General features: G+C 37.2%; 1 protein-coding gene and 1 pseudogene across 1 annotated transcript; one reads left to right on the top strand and one right to left on the bottom strand.

Moving 5' to 3' along the window:
* Positions 1-1,138: 1,138 nt before the first annotated feature.
* LOC111412616 overlaps positions 1,139-14,815 on the top strand; it is a 15,024-nt pseudogene continuing 1,347 nt past the window's right edge.
* On the bottom strand, positions 9,830-11,880 carry LOC111412072. The gene has a single exon (XM_023042817.1). It carries the CDS (start codon positions 11,545-11,547, stop codon positions 10,981-10,983), a length of 567 nt encoding a protein of 188 aa, XP_022898585.1. The 5' UTR covers positions 11,548-11,880; the 3' UTR covers positions 9,830-10,980.

The raw sequence follows: 14,815 nt of genomic DNA, 5'->3' as shown, positions 1-14,815 counted from the left end.
GGGTTTTTTTTTTTTTTTTTTTTTTTTTTTTTTAGTTGTTGGTGGTCTGTGACCTTAAAATTTGATGGTCCGTGACTAAAAAATAATATGTGACCTGAACGATCTGGTTTGTGACTTTAAAATTTGATGATTTGTGACTTCAATGATTTGGTTTGTGACTTTAAAATTTGATGATCTGTGACTAAAAAATAATATGTGATCCATAAAATTTTTCATTTGTAACCTCGAAATAATCTGTGACCTACAAGATTTTTCATTTGTGACCTCGAAATAATATGTGACCAATTAATTTGATGATATGTGACTTTTAAAAAATCTGCGACCATTGATTGTTTAACCATGGCTTTATTATATTTATTTAATAAATATTATTAATTAATTAAATCTAAACCTGAATTTTGAATTTTCAAACATTTTACCTAAATTTTGAAATGGTGTAAAGAATACACCTTAAGTATGAATTTTTCCCTTAATATTATGTTATTTTGGCCCATCATATACCATGCCTAAATCCACAAGAAGATTGCAATGATATGATCAAAGTAATATCACTAGCTAATGTATATGAACATAATATTAGTCCCTCAAGTTTGAGTTGTACATTTAATTGTGACTAAGATTTGAAATATAATTTTTCTTATATTAGATGATGAATTACGAATTGCATTCGAAATACGAGAACAAACCGCTAAAATATGTGTTGAATGAAGTAGATGAAGACTAATGAATTATCTCTTAAAATTGATCTTCACCAAACGAGTGTGGTAAATAATATTCGAGACATGGGGACTTGCATAATTGACAAATTGTGATTTCATTTAAAATAAAGAAAAAGGAAGAAAAGAAAGTATGATTATTTTATCGAATTATCAGCATTTGTACTTTAATAAGATGATAAAATTAATATGTTGATTTATTAAGGGCACTATTTGATCTTCATTTTCCTTAAAAAAAAAAAAAATATTGAATTTTGGAAAAATATGTGGTTAAAAAATAAGAAAATATTTTCGATTAAAATTGAAAATAAATTTTAAAAAAATTGATTTTTAAAAAGCAAGGGTCAAGCTAAATTATAGTTATCAATATCTTTTATTTTTAAAAGTCAAGCATCTGTTCGTTAAAGACTTTGTAAGTAAAACGGCACCCACCTTCCCATCTCTAAAACCCTAATTCTCTTTCCAAATTCCCTCCAATTGTAAAACCCTAACATCAATGGGAAAGGTAAAGGGCAAGCATCGTTTGGATAAGTACTACCACTTGGCCAAAGAGCATTGCTATAGATCTCGAACCGCATGGAAGCTGGTTCAGCTGGATTCCAAGTTCGGTTTTCTCCGCTCGGCTAATTTCGTGCTCGACCTCTGCGCCAGGTAGATGGATGCAAGTTGCCGTAGAGAAGATGCCTGTCGAAAGCCTCGTAATTAGCGTCGACCTCGATCCTATACGACCCATCCATGGCGCCATCTCCGTGCAGGAGGATATCACTCAGCCTAAGTGTAGAGCAGTGGTGAAGAGCTCATGGCGGAGAATGGATGCAAGGCTTTCAACTTGGTGCTGCACGACGGCTTGCCTAATGTTGGAGGTGCGTGGGCGAGGGAGGCTACCAGTCAGAATGCTCTTGTTATTGACTCGGTTAAGCTTGCTACGGAGCTTTTGGCTCCCAAAGGAAATTTTGTCGTATATTTGAGTTTCATTGTATTTCAAGCAAACTTAACACTGACTGCAATACGGAAATGCAATTTTGGATATTACATCATAATATATAATTCTATTATTACTGGTTAATTGTGCATATGAACACGTAAACGTTCACAAGTATTTTATGCTTGAAAGGTGATGCATGGGAATTGGTTGATAAATTCATGAATGCAGTTTGTAAACAAAGAAGTTGAAGAAATTTTAATGCTTTTTGAACTTCCATTTTTTGGCGCCAACAGCGGGGGTGTTAGCTTTTCAGTTTTCAATAGTGAACAAGTGGCTTTTACATAATTGCTAACTTTTTGTGTTTAGCGTCATTTTCACAAATTTAATTTTTTTTGGTTCAATGAAGAATCATTTGAATATCCATTTAGTACCAATTTTATTCCTTGAATGGTTTCAAGACAACAAATGCTGATGTTTACATTGATCTTTAGAAATTGCTATATTCTTGGGGTTGAGATTCAGGAAATATTTTTTGAATCTATTATTACTTCTGTGATGCTTGCGTGGAAATCCCCATCCCCAACCCAACAGGGGTTGTTGGGAGGGAGGGGGGCTTGATGCTTTTTTGGGTTTTACAATTGGTTATGATGTACTATAATGCATTTTTCATGATAGGTTTTTTACTCCATTTAGCCATAGTCACTAGTCAAGTCAACCTTATAAAAGGGATGCAATGAATGAATAATGGTATGTCTATTACTGTCTTGTAGGTTTTCAGATCCCAAGATTATACTGCCATACTTTTCTGTCTTAGACAGGTACTATTCTTTCATATGAAGCTTGACCAAGAATTTCTGTTCAATATAAAGCGTTTCTCATCTATGAATGTTCTATACAGCTTTTTGAAAAGGTTGAAGTGGATAAACCTCAAGCTAGTCGTTCGGCATTGGCAGAAATTGTTGAATAGTAAAGACACTTTTATTGACCATAAAAGGATAAGCCACTTTCTTAATTGCCAAGCAAGAAAGATACATGCATGCAAGTGGTGGTGGTGGCAAAATTGAAGTTTCCAACTAATGATAGCCACATTTTTTGACTAAATTGATAAGGTTGTTGATATCTTAATTGGTAAGAAAGACTCCATGCATGCATACAAGTGAGGATGAGAAATTCAAGTTTTCTTTCTCCATTTACTTGACAAGGCAAATGTGTAGAGAATTCTAGCAAATGAAGGTGGTAGAAATTTGACTCTTCCAAGCAATTATGGAGGTTAAAATTCTCTATAAATATGGGCAAGAGTTTGAGAGAAAAGGGTGTGTCATATGGAGAGGAAAAATTAAGAGAGAAAAATTGTAAGGTGAAGAGAAGAGAAGAGAGAAAATTTATTATTTTTCTCCTAAGTTCTTTTTTTTTTCCTACTTGTTTTCTCCTATTACAAGAGAGATTATTTGTTGTTATCTCCTTGTATTTAGAGAGATTGTTGTAATTCTCCTACTATAGTGAATCCTCCCATACTTGCCCGTGGACGTAGCATAAATTGGGTGAACCACGTAAATACCTGTGTCCATTTTTAGCTGTGTTTTCTCAATTCCATTATTTGTCAACCAAACTCGACCCACGCATTTTCTCCCCAATAGTGGTATCAGAGCAAGGTTCTGTGTAGGGTCGTTGTTCAATCATAGTATCGGTGAAAAATGGCGACAAAATATGAGATTGAAAAGTTCAACGGGAACAATTTCTCATTATGGAAAATGAGAATAAAAGCAGTTTTGAGAAAAGATAACTGCTTGGTGGCAATTGGACAAAGGCCTATGGAAATTATTGACGATACTAAGTGGAATGAGATGGATAGCAACGCAGTTGCTAATCTGCACCTTGCACTAGCCGATGGAGTATTGTCAAGTGTGGCAGAGAAAAAAACGGCCAAAGAGATATGGGATACGCTGACAAAGCTGTACGAGGCCAAATCGTTACACAACAAAATCTTCTTAAAGAGAAAACTTTACACCCTTAGGATGATGGAGTCAACTACGGTGACAGACCACATCAATACCCTCAATACTCTATTTTCACAACTCACATCAATGGAGCATAATATAGAGACTGGTGAACGTGCTGAAATCTTACTTCAAAGTCTACCAGATTCGTATGATCAACTCATCATCAACTTAACCAACAACCTTGAAACTCTAGTCTTCGATGATATCGCAGCTGTCTGTTCTTGAAGAGGAAAGTAGGCGCAAGAACAAGGAGGACAGATTGACAAGTTTGAATCAGGCAGAAGCTTTAACGATGATGAGAGGGAGATCAACGGAACGTGGCTCCAGTGGGAGTCATAATCAGAGTAGATCAAAATCCAGGAGTAAGAAAAATGCCAAGTGCCATTACTGTGGCAAGAAAGGGCACTTAAAAAGGGATTGTTGGAGTCTCAAGAAGAATGAAGAAGCTAAAGGAAAAGGTCCTGAGATATCAAAAGCTCAGGGTTGTGTAGCAAGTACCTCAGATGATGGTGAAATTTTATACAGCGAGGCAACAATAGTTGTTGAAGGCAGAAAGAAATATTCTGATGTCTGGCTTATGGATTCAGGAGCTACATGGCACATGACACCAATAAGGGAATGGTTCCATCAATATGAAACTATCCCGGGAGGATCTGTGTTTATGGGAAATGATCATGCCTTGGAGATCGCTGGTATTGGTACCATCAAATTGAAAATGTATGATGGTACAGTTCGTACTATCCAGGAGGTACGGCACGTAAAAGGCCTAAAGAAAAATTTATTGTCTCTAGGACAATTGGACAGCATTGGATGCAAGACCCATATACAAGATGGGATCATGAAAATAGTTAAAGGCGCGCTTGTGGTGATGAAAGCGGAAAAGATAGCTGCAAATTTGTACATGCTTAAAGGAGAGACACTAAAAGAAAGAGAAGCATTTGTCGCATCGACAGGTTCAGTAGAAGAATTAACGATGATGTGGCATCGCAAGCTTGCTCACATGTCGGAACGTGGTTTGAAAATTCTCTCAGAACAAAAGCTTCTTCCAAGGCTCAAAAATGTTTCATTACCCTTTTGTGAGCATTGTGTTACTAGTAAGTAGCACAGATTGAAGTTCAGCAGTTCCACTGCAAGAAGTAAAGCTATCTTGGAGCTGGTTCATTCCGATGTTTGGCAAGCACCAGTTATATCCCTAGGAGGTGCAAGATACTTTGTATCTTTATTGATGATTACTCCAGGAGATGTTGGGTGTATCCAATCAAAAGGAAGGCAGAGTGTTTGCAGTCTTCAAAATATTCAAAGCGCGTGTGGAGCTTGAATCTGATAAGAAGATCAAGTGTCTGAGGACTGATAATGGAGGAGAATATACCGGTGATGAATTTGATAACTTCTGTCAACAAAAAGGTATCAAGAGGCAGTTCACTGTGGCATACACTCCACAGCAAAATGGAGTGGCAGAGCGGATGAACAGAACATTGTTAGAAAGAACAAGGGCAATGTTGAGAACTGCGGGGCTAGCCAAGTCATTTTGGGCAGAAGCAGTCAAAACTGCCTGTTATGTGACCAATCGGTCGCCATCAACCGCAATTGATCTGAAGACACCTATGGAAATGTGGACTGGTAAACCAACTGATTATTCTCACTTACATGTGTTTGGAAGTCCTGTGTATGTTATGTACAACACCCAAGAAACATCAAATTTAGATCCAAAATCCAGAAAATGTATTTCTTAGGGTATGCTGATAGAGTGAAGGGGTACCGCCTGTGGGATCCCACTGCCCACAAGGTGATAATCAGCAGAGATGTCATATTTGCGGAAGGCAAAATGCAGGAAAAAGAAAATTATAGCACTTCAAAAGAAAAACCAGAGACTACTACAGTCGAAGTTGGAGACGAACGAGAAGTTGTAGATACTTCTGAAACAACACTAGAGCACAAAGAACAAGCTGAATCTAGTGCTCCAGATGTTCGACGATCAACACGGGAGAGAAAAGAACCGGCTTGGCACTCAGATTACATTATGGAGGGCAATGTTGCATACTGCTTACTGACAGAAGATAGAGAGCCATCAACTTTCCACGAGGCTATAAATAGCCAAGAAGTTTCTCAGTGGATGGCTGCAATGCAAGAAGAAATTGAAGCTCTTCATAAGAACAAGACATGGAATCTTATTCCACTACCACAAGGAAGGAAGGCCATTAGGAATAAATGGGTATATAAGATCAAACGAGATGGCAATGATCAAGTGGAGCGGTATCGTGCGAGACTGGTGGTGAAGGGATATGCTCAGAAAGAAGGCATTGACTTCAACGAAATATTTTCTCCTGTGGTTCGACTCACAACAATTCGAGTAATCCTGGCGATGTGTGTTATATTTGACTTACACCTGGAGCAGTTAGATGTGAAAACTGCATTTCTTCATGGAGAACTTGAAGAAGAAAATTATATGCTCCAACCAGAAGGTTTTGAAGAAAAAGAAAAAGAGAACTTGGTTTGCAGGTTGAACAAATCTCTGTACAGTCTCAAACAGGCGCCGAGATGTTGGTATAAGAGATTTGATTCCTTCATCATGAGCCTTGAATACAACAGACTCTGTTCAGATCCGTGTGCATACTACATGAGATTTGGTGATAATGATTTCATTATCTTGCTATTGTATGTTGACGACATGTTGGTAGCAGGCCCCAACAAAGATCGTATTGAAAACCTGAAGGCTCAATTGGCTAGGGAGTTTGATATGAAGGACTTGGGAACGGCAAATAAGATTCTAGGGATGCAAATTTACCGAGATAGAAATAATAGAAAGATTTGGCTTAGTTAGAAAAACTACTTGAAGAAAATCTTGCGTCGCTTCAATATGCAAGATTGTAAGCCAATTTCTACCCCTCTTCCTATTAATTTCAAGTTATCCTCAAGTATGAGCCCTAGCAGCGAAGCAGAGAGGATGGAGATGTCTCGAGTGCTGTATGCATCAGGAGTGGGTAGTTTGATGTTTGCTATGATCTGTACAAGACCAGACATTGTACAAGCAGTGGAAGCGATCAGTCGATACATGGCAAATCCTAGTAAAGAGCATTGGAATACTGTAAAGAGGATCCTGAGATATGTCAAGGATACCTCAAATGCTACATTATGTTATGGAGGATCAGATTTTATTGTCAGATGCTATGTTGATTCAGATTATGCAGGTGATCTTGATAAAAGCAAGTCCACCACAGGATATGTGTTTACTCTTGCTGGAGGAGCTGTAAGCTGGGTTTCAAAACTGCAGTCTATCGTGGCTACTTCCACAACGGAGGCAGAATATGTGGCAGCTACACAAGCTAGCAAAGAGGCAATCTGGTTGCAAATGTTAATGGACGAGCTCGAACACAAACAAGAGAAGATTGCTCTATTTTGTGATAGTCAGAGCGCTTTGCATTTGGCAAAGAATCCAGCATTTCATCAGAGGACAAAGCATATTCGAGTTCAATATCACTTTATTCAAGAAAAGGTGGAGGAAGGAAGTGTGGATATACAGAAAATCCATACAGCGGACAACCTAGCTGATATGTTGACAAAGCCAATTGGAACTGACAAGTTTATATGGTGTCGATCTTCCATTGGCCTAGCAGAAACGTAAGTAGCATGGAAATGGCAAGTGTGGGAAGGATTGGAGTGGTCAACAAAAGTGACTTTAAATGGGAGAAATGTTGAATAGTAAAGACACTTTTATTGACCATAAAAGGATAAGCCACTTTCTTAATTGCCAAGCAAGAAAGATACATGCATGCAAGTGGTGGTGGTGGCAAAATTGAAGTTTCCAACTAATGATAGCCACATTTTTTGACTAAATTGATAAGGTTGTTGATATCTTAATTGGTAAGAAAGACTCCATGCATGCATACAAGTGAGGATGAGAAATTCAAGTTTTCTTTCTCCATTTACTTGACAAGGCAAATGTGTAGAGAATTCTAGCAAATGAAAGTGGTAGAAATTTGACTCTTCCAAGCAATTATGGAGGTTAAAATTCTCTATAAATATGGACAAGAGTTCGAGAGAAAAGGGTGTGTCATATGGAGAGAAAAAATTAAGAGAGAAAATTTGTAATGTGAAGAGAAGAGAAGAGAGAAAATTTATTGTTTTTCTCCTAAGTTCTTTTTTTTTTCCTACTTATTTTCTCCTATTACAAGAAAGATTATTTGTTGTTATCTCCTTGTATTTAGAGAGATTGTTGTAATTCTCCTACTATAGTGAATCCTCCCATACTTGCCCGTGGAAGTAGCCTAAATTGGGTGAACCACGTAAATACCTGTGTCCATTTTTAGCTGTGTTTTCTCAATTCCATTATTTGTCAACCAAACTCGACCCACGCGTTTTCTCCCCAACAGAAATTTATATTGTGGGTTTCAAGTATAAGGCTCCTGCTAAAATTGATCTGCAACTTCTTGATGTAAAGCACCTTTTCCAAGGAGGTAAAGAATCTCCAAAGGTAATCCAATCGCTTCCATGATATCTACACATTATCTTTCTAATTGTTTTAATTGAAATAATTTTCTGTATTTGACATGTTCAGGTGGTAGATGTACTTAGTGGAACAAAGCAAAAGCGACATCGTGATGGGTATATTTTCTTCTCACTAATTGATGGAATGTGTGACTTTCATCATCTAGAAACATTTGTGCAAAAACAATGTTTGTTTGGTATATAAAAGAATGGGTGGGAGCCAGTTTTATGTTTATTCTTGAGTATGCATGATATTTTTCACATAATGGAGACTGGCAAAAGATGATCATGACACTCAAGTTAGTGAAGTGCGCAGACAATTCTACTGGTGTTGTCTTTTCGAATTTCATCTCCTTCCTAGTCTATCGATGTGAGCAAATTCCAAGGACCAAGAAATCCCTTATTGGATATGTTTCTTAAGTTCATCCACCACTAAATCAAATCGATAAGGCCCAGTACAGATCATTGATGCAAATCTGTCACCTCTGCTACATATCATGACTGCACACTTCCTTGATAATATGGATAAATTGAAGGAAATTCTTTTTGTATATATTCTTTTGGTATATAGCACCCACGATGATAAGTGCCACGGCACTCTATCGTAGGGCTTTCCAGAGTAAATGAGAACCTTATGCAAATCTTGTTTCTCTTCTTTTACATTTTTACTGATCTTCATGTACATGGATGTTTATGTTAGGTTTCCTTTGAAGGTATGAAGATGGATACACAACTTTGCGGAAGGTCTGCTCTGCAGCTGACTTTGTTTGGTCTAACTCTCCTCTTGAGATCCTTGGTTCAGTTACTTCTATAACATTTGAGGATCCTGCATGTTTACCCATCAAGGATCATACTTTTACAACCGACGAGGTGTGATTTACTCTTTTCTTCTTTTCTATTCTTCATATTTGAGCGAACTCTCGTAAACTTAGATAAACTGACTGGTTCATTATCTTGTTCTCTGACCATTAAACTGCCATTTTCTTTAATGCTGGACAGGTTAAAGATCTGTGTGACGATCTTCGTGTTCTGGGGAAACAAGACTTCAAGCATCTTTGGAAGTAAGATTGTGTAGGAAACATACAAAGGACCATAGGCAGATATTTCCCATATGTGGAGATTCAGTGTTTCTCCTACATGATTTTGTGCCCTTTGATGCTTGTATTGTGGTGTAGATGGCGTATACATATAAGGAAGGCATTATCGCCCTCACAGAAGGCTACTACTTCTACAACGGCTGTGGAACGTGAGAGCAAGCACGATGAAGATGAGAGAATTATCAATGAAATGGAGGAGCTGACTAATGCCATTGAACAGAAGAAGAAAAGGGCAAAGAAACTTCTAGCAAAAAGACGATCCAAGGTCATTGCCCATGTTTATCATTCCTTTTCTGCTTTATTGTTTTATTTTTTAGGTACATATTGAACACAAAATTAAGCAAAACACGGATTAGTTGAGCTATTGTCTAGGCTTTCAAAGCTATAGTTAATTAACATTCAATTGAGATGATAGGATAATTTGATAATACTCAAATACTAGAATGCTTTTCTATTGATTACATATGAAATGCTGGGGAACAGTCATCATCCGCCTCATAGTCATAGCACTGCAGGCTCTCTACATGCTATATTCTCTACTAGTTAAGAGGCCATAGTATAGGTAAAGCTAGGTTATACTGAAATATATTGTCATTGCGGAAAACAATCATAAAATGAACAAGTTAGAACATCAAACGGTCGAAGAAGGAACTTCAGACACCAACGAAACATGTCAATCTAAAGGAGGTTTTTATTTCACAATATACATACATGAGCACAGAATGGAACATTTAACAGGCATACATTGCCAACAAATCAAATAGATCATCTTTCATATTTAGCTCATCTCTCACCCATTTTGGGAGGAGGGAAGGGTGTTTATACATCAGATGACTGATAGAACCCTACAATAATCTCACTTCACACAATACTCTTGAGACAAATTGAGGGAACCGGAAATAGACTTAAACGTAATTGAATTATCTTACTCTTGAACTGTAAATAAAATGGATATGAACCTGCTGGAATTGGAGCAGATTCAGAAATTGGAAAACAAGGAAATAAAAGAAGAACAACGGTATTTGGCTTTTCGAGAGAGCCAATTCTCTCCTAAGTGACTACCCAATTTTCTCCTCCCTCTTCTCCTCCAGCTCTTCCGTATTTATAAGCTACTTGTAACTCATTTTCCCTCCCATTTTTACTCTCCAAGAGACTAGTTTTCCACCACTTTCAAGTTCTTCTTCTTCTAGGTCTTTCTAGAATGCACGAGGTTGATTGGAGCCTATCAATACCCCCGGTTTCCAAATCCACCTTGCCCTCAAGGTGGAAAGTATACTTGATTGCTGCTGCCCAGCACCCTAACTCGTTCAGCACTGCCATACCACCAGGTGGAAGCCATGGAGCACCATTAACAAACTGATTGAAGGTTTGTTGCTGCTCAAGGGTGAACTCCCTCACAATCTCAAATATATTGATGATACCCGGACTTCTGTATTCATGATCCAATTTCGTATGATCAATAAGGGTCTTGACTTTCCATGGCTCTCTGCAGCCAAAGAGCAGATAGTCCAACTCCTGTGATGGAAATATCTGAAGAGTTGAGGCGTCAAAATTCTGATTAAAGCCATATCTACATGCTCCCATTTGCCACAAAATGCTAGTCACCACGGGAGCAACAACTACAAGGTTAATATAATCCCCCAAACTATCAATGATAACATTCTCATCGTCAGATTTCAGAACATATTTGGAATAAGCGGAAGGGGTGAAATCTAAATAATGATCTTCAACGGAAGTTCCACAGGAATATAACTCATCTAAATTATGAATTCTCCTTGCTTCCAAATTCTGTGTCCAGCCAAAGCCACAAGACCACATGAGTGGACAAACCACTGCAACAGTCTAGTTTTATGATCCTTAAAATGGACAATAATGTGCCCATATTGCAAACCGAGCAAGCAAGAGACTGTAGCCATCACTGTACTTAAAATCCCTTCAGGGTCAAAAGGGGCTTGGCACCATGAAGGAGCATCAGGAGGAAGTGGACCATAATCTGGGGAGTTGATACTACATTGTTTTGTGCGTGCATAGATTGGCCTTCTATATAAGTGATGAATACCCAAAATTTTGCGATCGATCATACCAACAGCATTACATGCTGGTCCAGTGTCTCCATGTACACCACATTTCACCGAGTATACTTTTGCAGAAGAAGATGCTTCAATTGGAATCTGATACTCCCAGTCAGGAACATACAAACCATATAGCAACAGAAGATACAAGACAGTAAGCATCAAAACCACAACCTTTATTTCAAGGAATAGCACAGACTGAAATGATTCATTTTCTGTATGGTGTCTGTTTATGACAAAATATTCCTCCATGTGTCTTGGTCTCTGATAGAACCCTGCTGGAAGTGGAGCAGATTCAGAAATTGGAAAACAAGGAAATAAAAGAAGAACAACGGTATTTGGCTTTTCGAGAGAGCCAATTCTCTCCTAAGTGACTACCCAATTTTCTCCTCCCTCTTCTCCTCCAACTCTTCCTTATTTATAAGCTACTTGTAACTCATTTTCCCTCCCATTTTTACTCTCCAACAGACTAGTTTTCCACCACTTTCAAGTTCTTCTTCTTCTAGGTCCTTCTAGAATGCACGAGGTTGATTGGAGCCTATCAATACCCCCGGTTTCCAAATCCACCTTGCCCTCAAGGTGGAAAGTATAAATTTGATGAAAACTGTAGTAATGAGATAAAGCAATCAGCAGAAGAATCATTTAGAGTTGAGTACTTTGTTTTTATAATTGATCAAGCTCTATCTTCTCTGAGGACTCGATTTGAACAATTCAAACTATATGATGATATATTTGGATTTTTGTTTAATTTGAAGAGGTTAAGGAGTGCAACTTTATCAAGTTTGTTGAACTCTTGTATGAATCTTGAGAAATATCTTGAACATGATGGGCTTTCGGATATCAGTGGAGATGATTTATGTTCGGAATTACAAGTCTTGAAGATTTATTTACCAAATGAAGCAACAAGAGCAATTGAAGTGCTACACTATTTGAAGACATTGGATGTTTGTTTTCCAAATGCTTATATTGCTTACAAAATTTTGTTAACCGTACCGGTTACAGTTGCATCTGCGGAAAGAAGTTTCTCGAAATTGAAGTTGATCAAGACTTATCTCCGATCAACTATGTCACAAGAAAGATTAAACGGGTTAGCTATGTTATCAATAGAAAAAGAAATGGTTAAGCAGCTAAGTTATTCAGATTTGATTGATGTTTTTGCCTCTAAAACAGCAAGACGAATAGTATTTAACTAATTGTTTGAAATTTTTGGTTTGATGGTTTATAATATAATCGTTTCTATGATATATTTCGTTGTTGTTTTAATGTTAGTTTTTTAAGTTAGCAATAAGTCACATAATACACCTTTGAATTTTGTCGATGGGGGGCCTAATTTTCATCATTCGCCTCGGGGCCCCTCAAACACAGGACCGGCTCTGATTGCGGTGTGAACAAGTGATATTAAAATTTAGATGTAATGTCTGTTAAGCAGATCTAGTAACAATTTTGCAACAAGTAATATAGACTTGGAAATATGTACAATGCTGGGACTTCAACCATCACTATGGGATAGGTTTCATAGGGATTTTTGGAGACTTGAAGTCTATTACAATTATTATTATTTTTTATTTTTTTTCACATTCTCGATGTAATATATTACGAATTTTATCAGGTGCCTCCTAGCGTGTATGTCTACCCATCAGGCTTTGACGAGTTTTTCTACAGCAATGCTCACCTCCTTTGAACATTTTTACCTATTCTATATGAAATACGTCTTCATTCTCGTTCTTAGGTTGTCCTGCATATCATCATCCAATATTTTCCTCCGGGTGTGTTGTTGAACTTGAATGTAATCTCTATTTTGCTTTTGATGTATATATGCTCTTTCAAGACATTACTAATCCTCATTTTTTACAAGCATAAATGCAATATATTCTGCTTTGTCTGATAAATCCTTTCATCTTTACTGCAGGACAAAACTCGGAAAACATTAGGCAAGCAAATAGATGCAACTGAGTAGGGTTACACAGATCATGAATTGTTCTCTCTAACTTCTATCAAGGTATCTTTGTACTTCATTTATTTATTAAATTACCAGTTTGAAAGATCAGTCATTTATAGCCTATATTAGTTGGCATGTCTTTCCATTCAGGCATAGGATGAAATCTCGTGGTTTGCTTCTTGCTCTCGGGACTTTTTATAATTGTTATCCTGCATGGGTGAAATCAAATGGACAATGGATTTTTTTCTTGTCTATGTTCTGAAGTTGTAATAAATTATGCTGAATTAGTGATGATGGGAGTTTTGCTGTGAGCACCAGCTTTCCGATAATCCTGCGTTTTCTCTATATAGTGATGGAATTCGATGTTGGATACGGTTTTCTTTATGTGTGGGAATTTTATTTCATAAATTGTGTTATGCATCCACATGTGTAATTTTTTTGGTCAGTCTTACGCTGATCTAAATTTGTAATTTTTATTATATATCTGGCATGCTTTTATTCAGGGGAAGAAAGAACTTGTGGCTGTCGATAATGATGAATATGATGATGAAAATGATGGGATTGGAAGTAGTGATAGCAAAGGGGGCCATGAGGAAGCCCAAGGGGACACATCTAATGATTCAGACACCGATAAAGAACACCAGCGGTGGTTTCCTCTTAACTTGGATATGCTTGTAAAGTATGGTCCATTTTTTGGATGCTTTTATAAGCTAACAGTATTCTGCTTTCAGGTATGGTGAGCAACTGGATGAATTATTTGAAGACGCCTATGAAAGCTTCGTGGCTAAAAAGGAAGGAAGTACGAAGCGGAGAAAGCGCACAAAACAAGCCTATTCCGAGGGTGATCAGCTCTTGGTTGTAAGCTACATTTCCCATTTTCCATCACGTATGCACCAAAAATGAACGAAAGAACTCCATTTTCCTATGTTGTTGAAACTGAACCAGACCAGATCAGATGGTTTATCCTGAAAAACCGGGAACCCATCTGCAAACCGTTTAGGTTATGGCTTAAAACCACTTAAACTGAAAAAACAGAAAACCGGTCAAATGTTAGGTCCAACTGCAAAACCAGTTGACCCTGGTTTTACCAGTTAGCATTTTTAATTAAGAAGAATGGCAACTTACAGGCCCGATGACTAAAAAATTAAGAGGCCGAGGAAGTTACTGTTTAACTATTGGCTAGCCTTATTGTAGTTGCTTTCTAACCTTTACTACTAATTTTCTGATGTGGGATTGTTGATTAGATGCCACCCTAAAGTTCAAGCCTTTTAACACTTGCTGGGATTGCTTTAAAACAATGTGCTATTTTTATTTGTAAAAATGTACAAGGAGATCTAAGGGCCAAAATAAATTATTTCTTGAATTTCAATGTTTGGTTTCATTTTTTTTTCACCTATAGTTTCTCATCTAATTTTATTTTAATAGCAAAATAAAATTGTACATAAATCATTCGTTGAAGCTTTTGCTTTATTTAGTGTCATTTTCCATTGACATTCGAAGTGGGGATAATGAAAACTAAGTGTAGCTAATATAATATATGTTTTTTTCTCTATATATAAGTTAATTTGGAAATTAACTTAT

Source organism: Olea europaea, chromosome 16 (genome assembly GCF_002742605.1).
Source record: "Olea europaea var. sylvestris chromosome 16, O_europaea_v1, whole genome shotgun sequence".
NCBI classification, from domain to species: Eukaryota; Viridiplantae; Streptophyta; class Magnoliopsida; order Lamiales; family Oleaceae; genus Olea; species Olea europaea.
Note: the sequence above shows the minus strand (reverse complement) of the source record. Positions and strands in the feature narration are given on the sequence as shown.

What these genes read in the sequence shown, in the direction of transcription:
- LOC111412072 (XM_023042817.1), bottom strand. Translation starts at nt 11,547, where the DNA reads ATGGAGGAATATTTTGTCATAAACAGACACCATACAGAAAATGAATCA.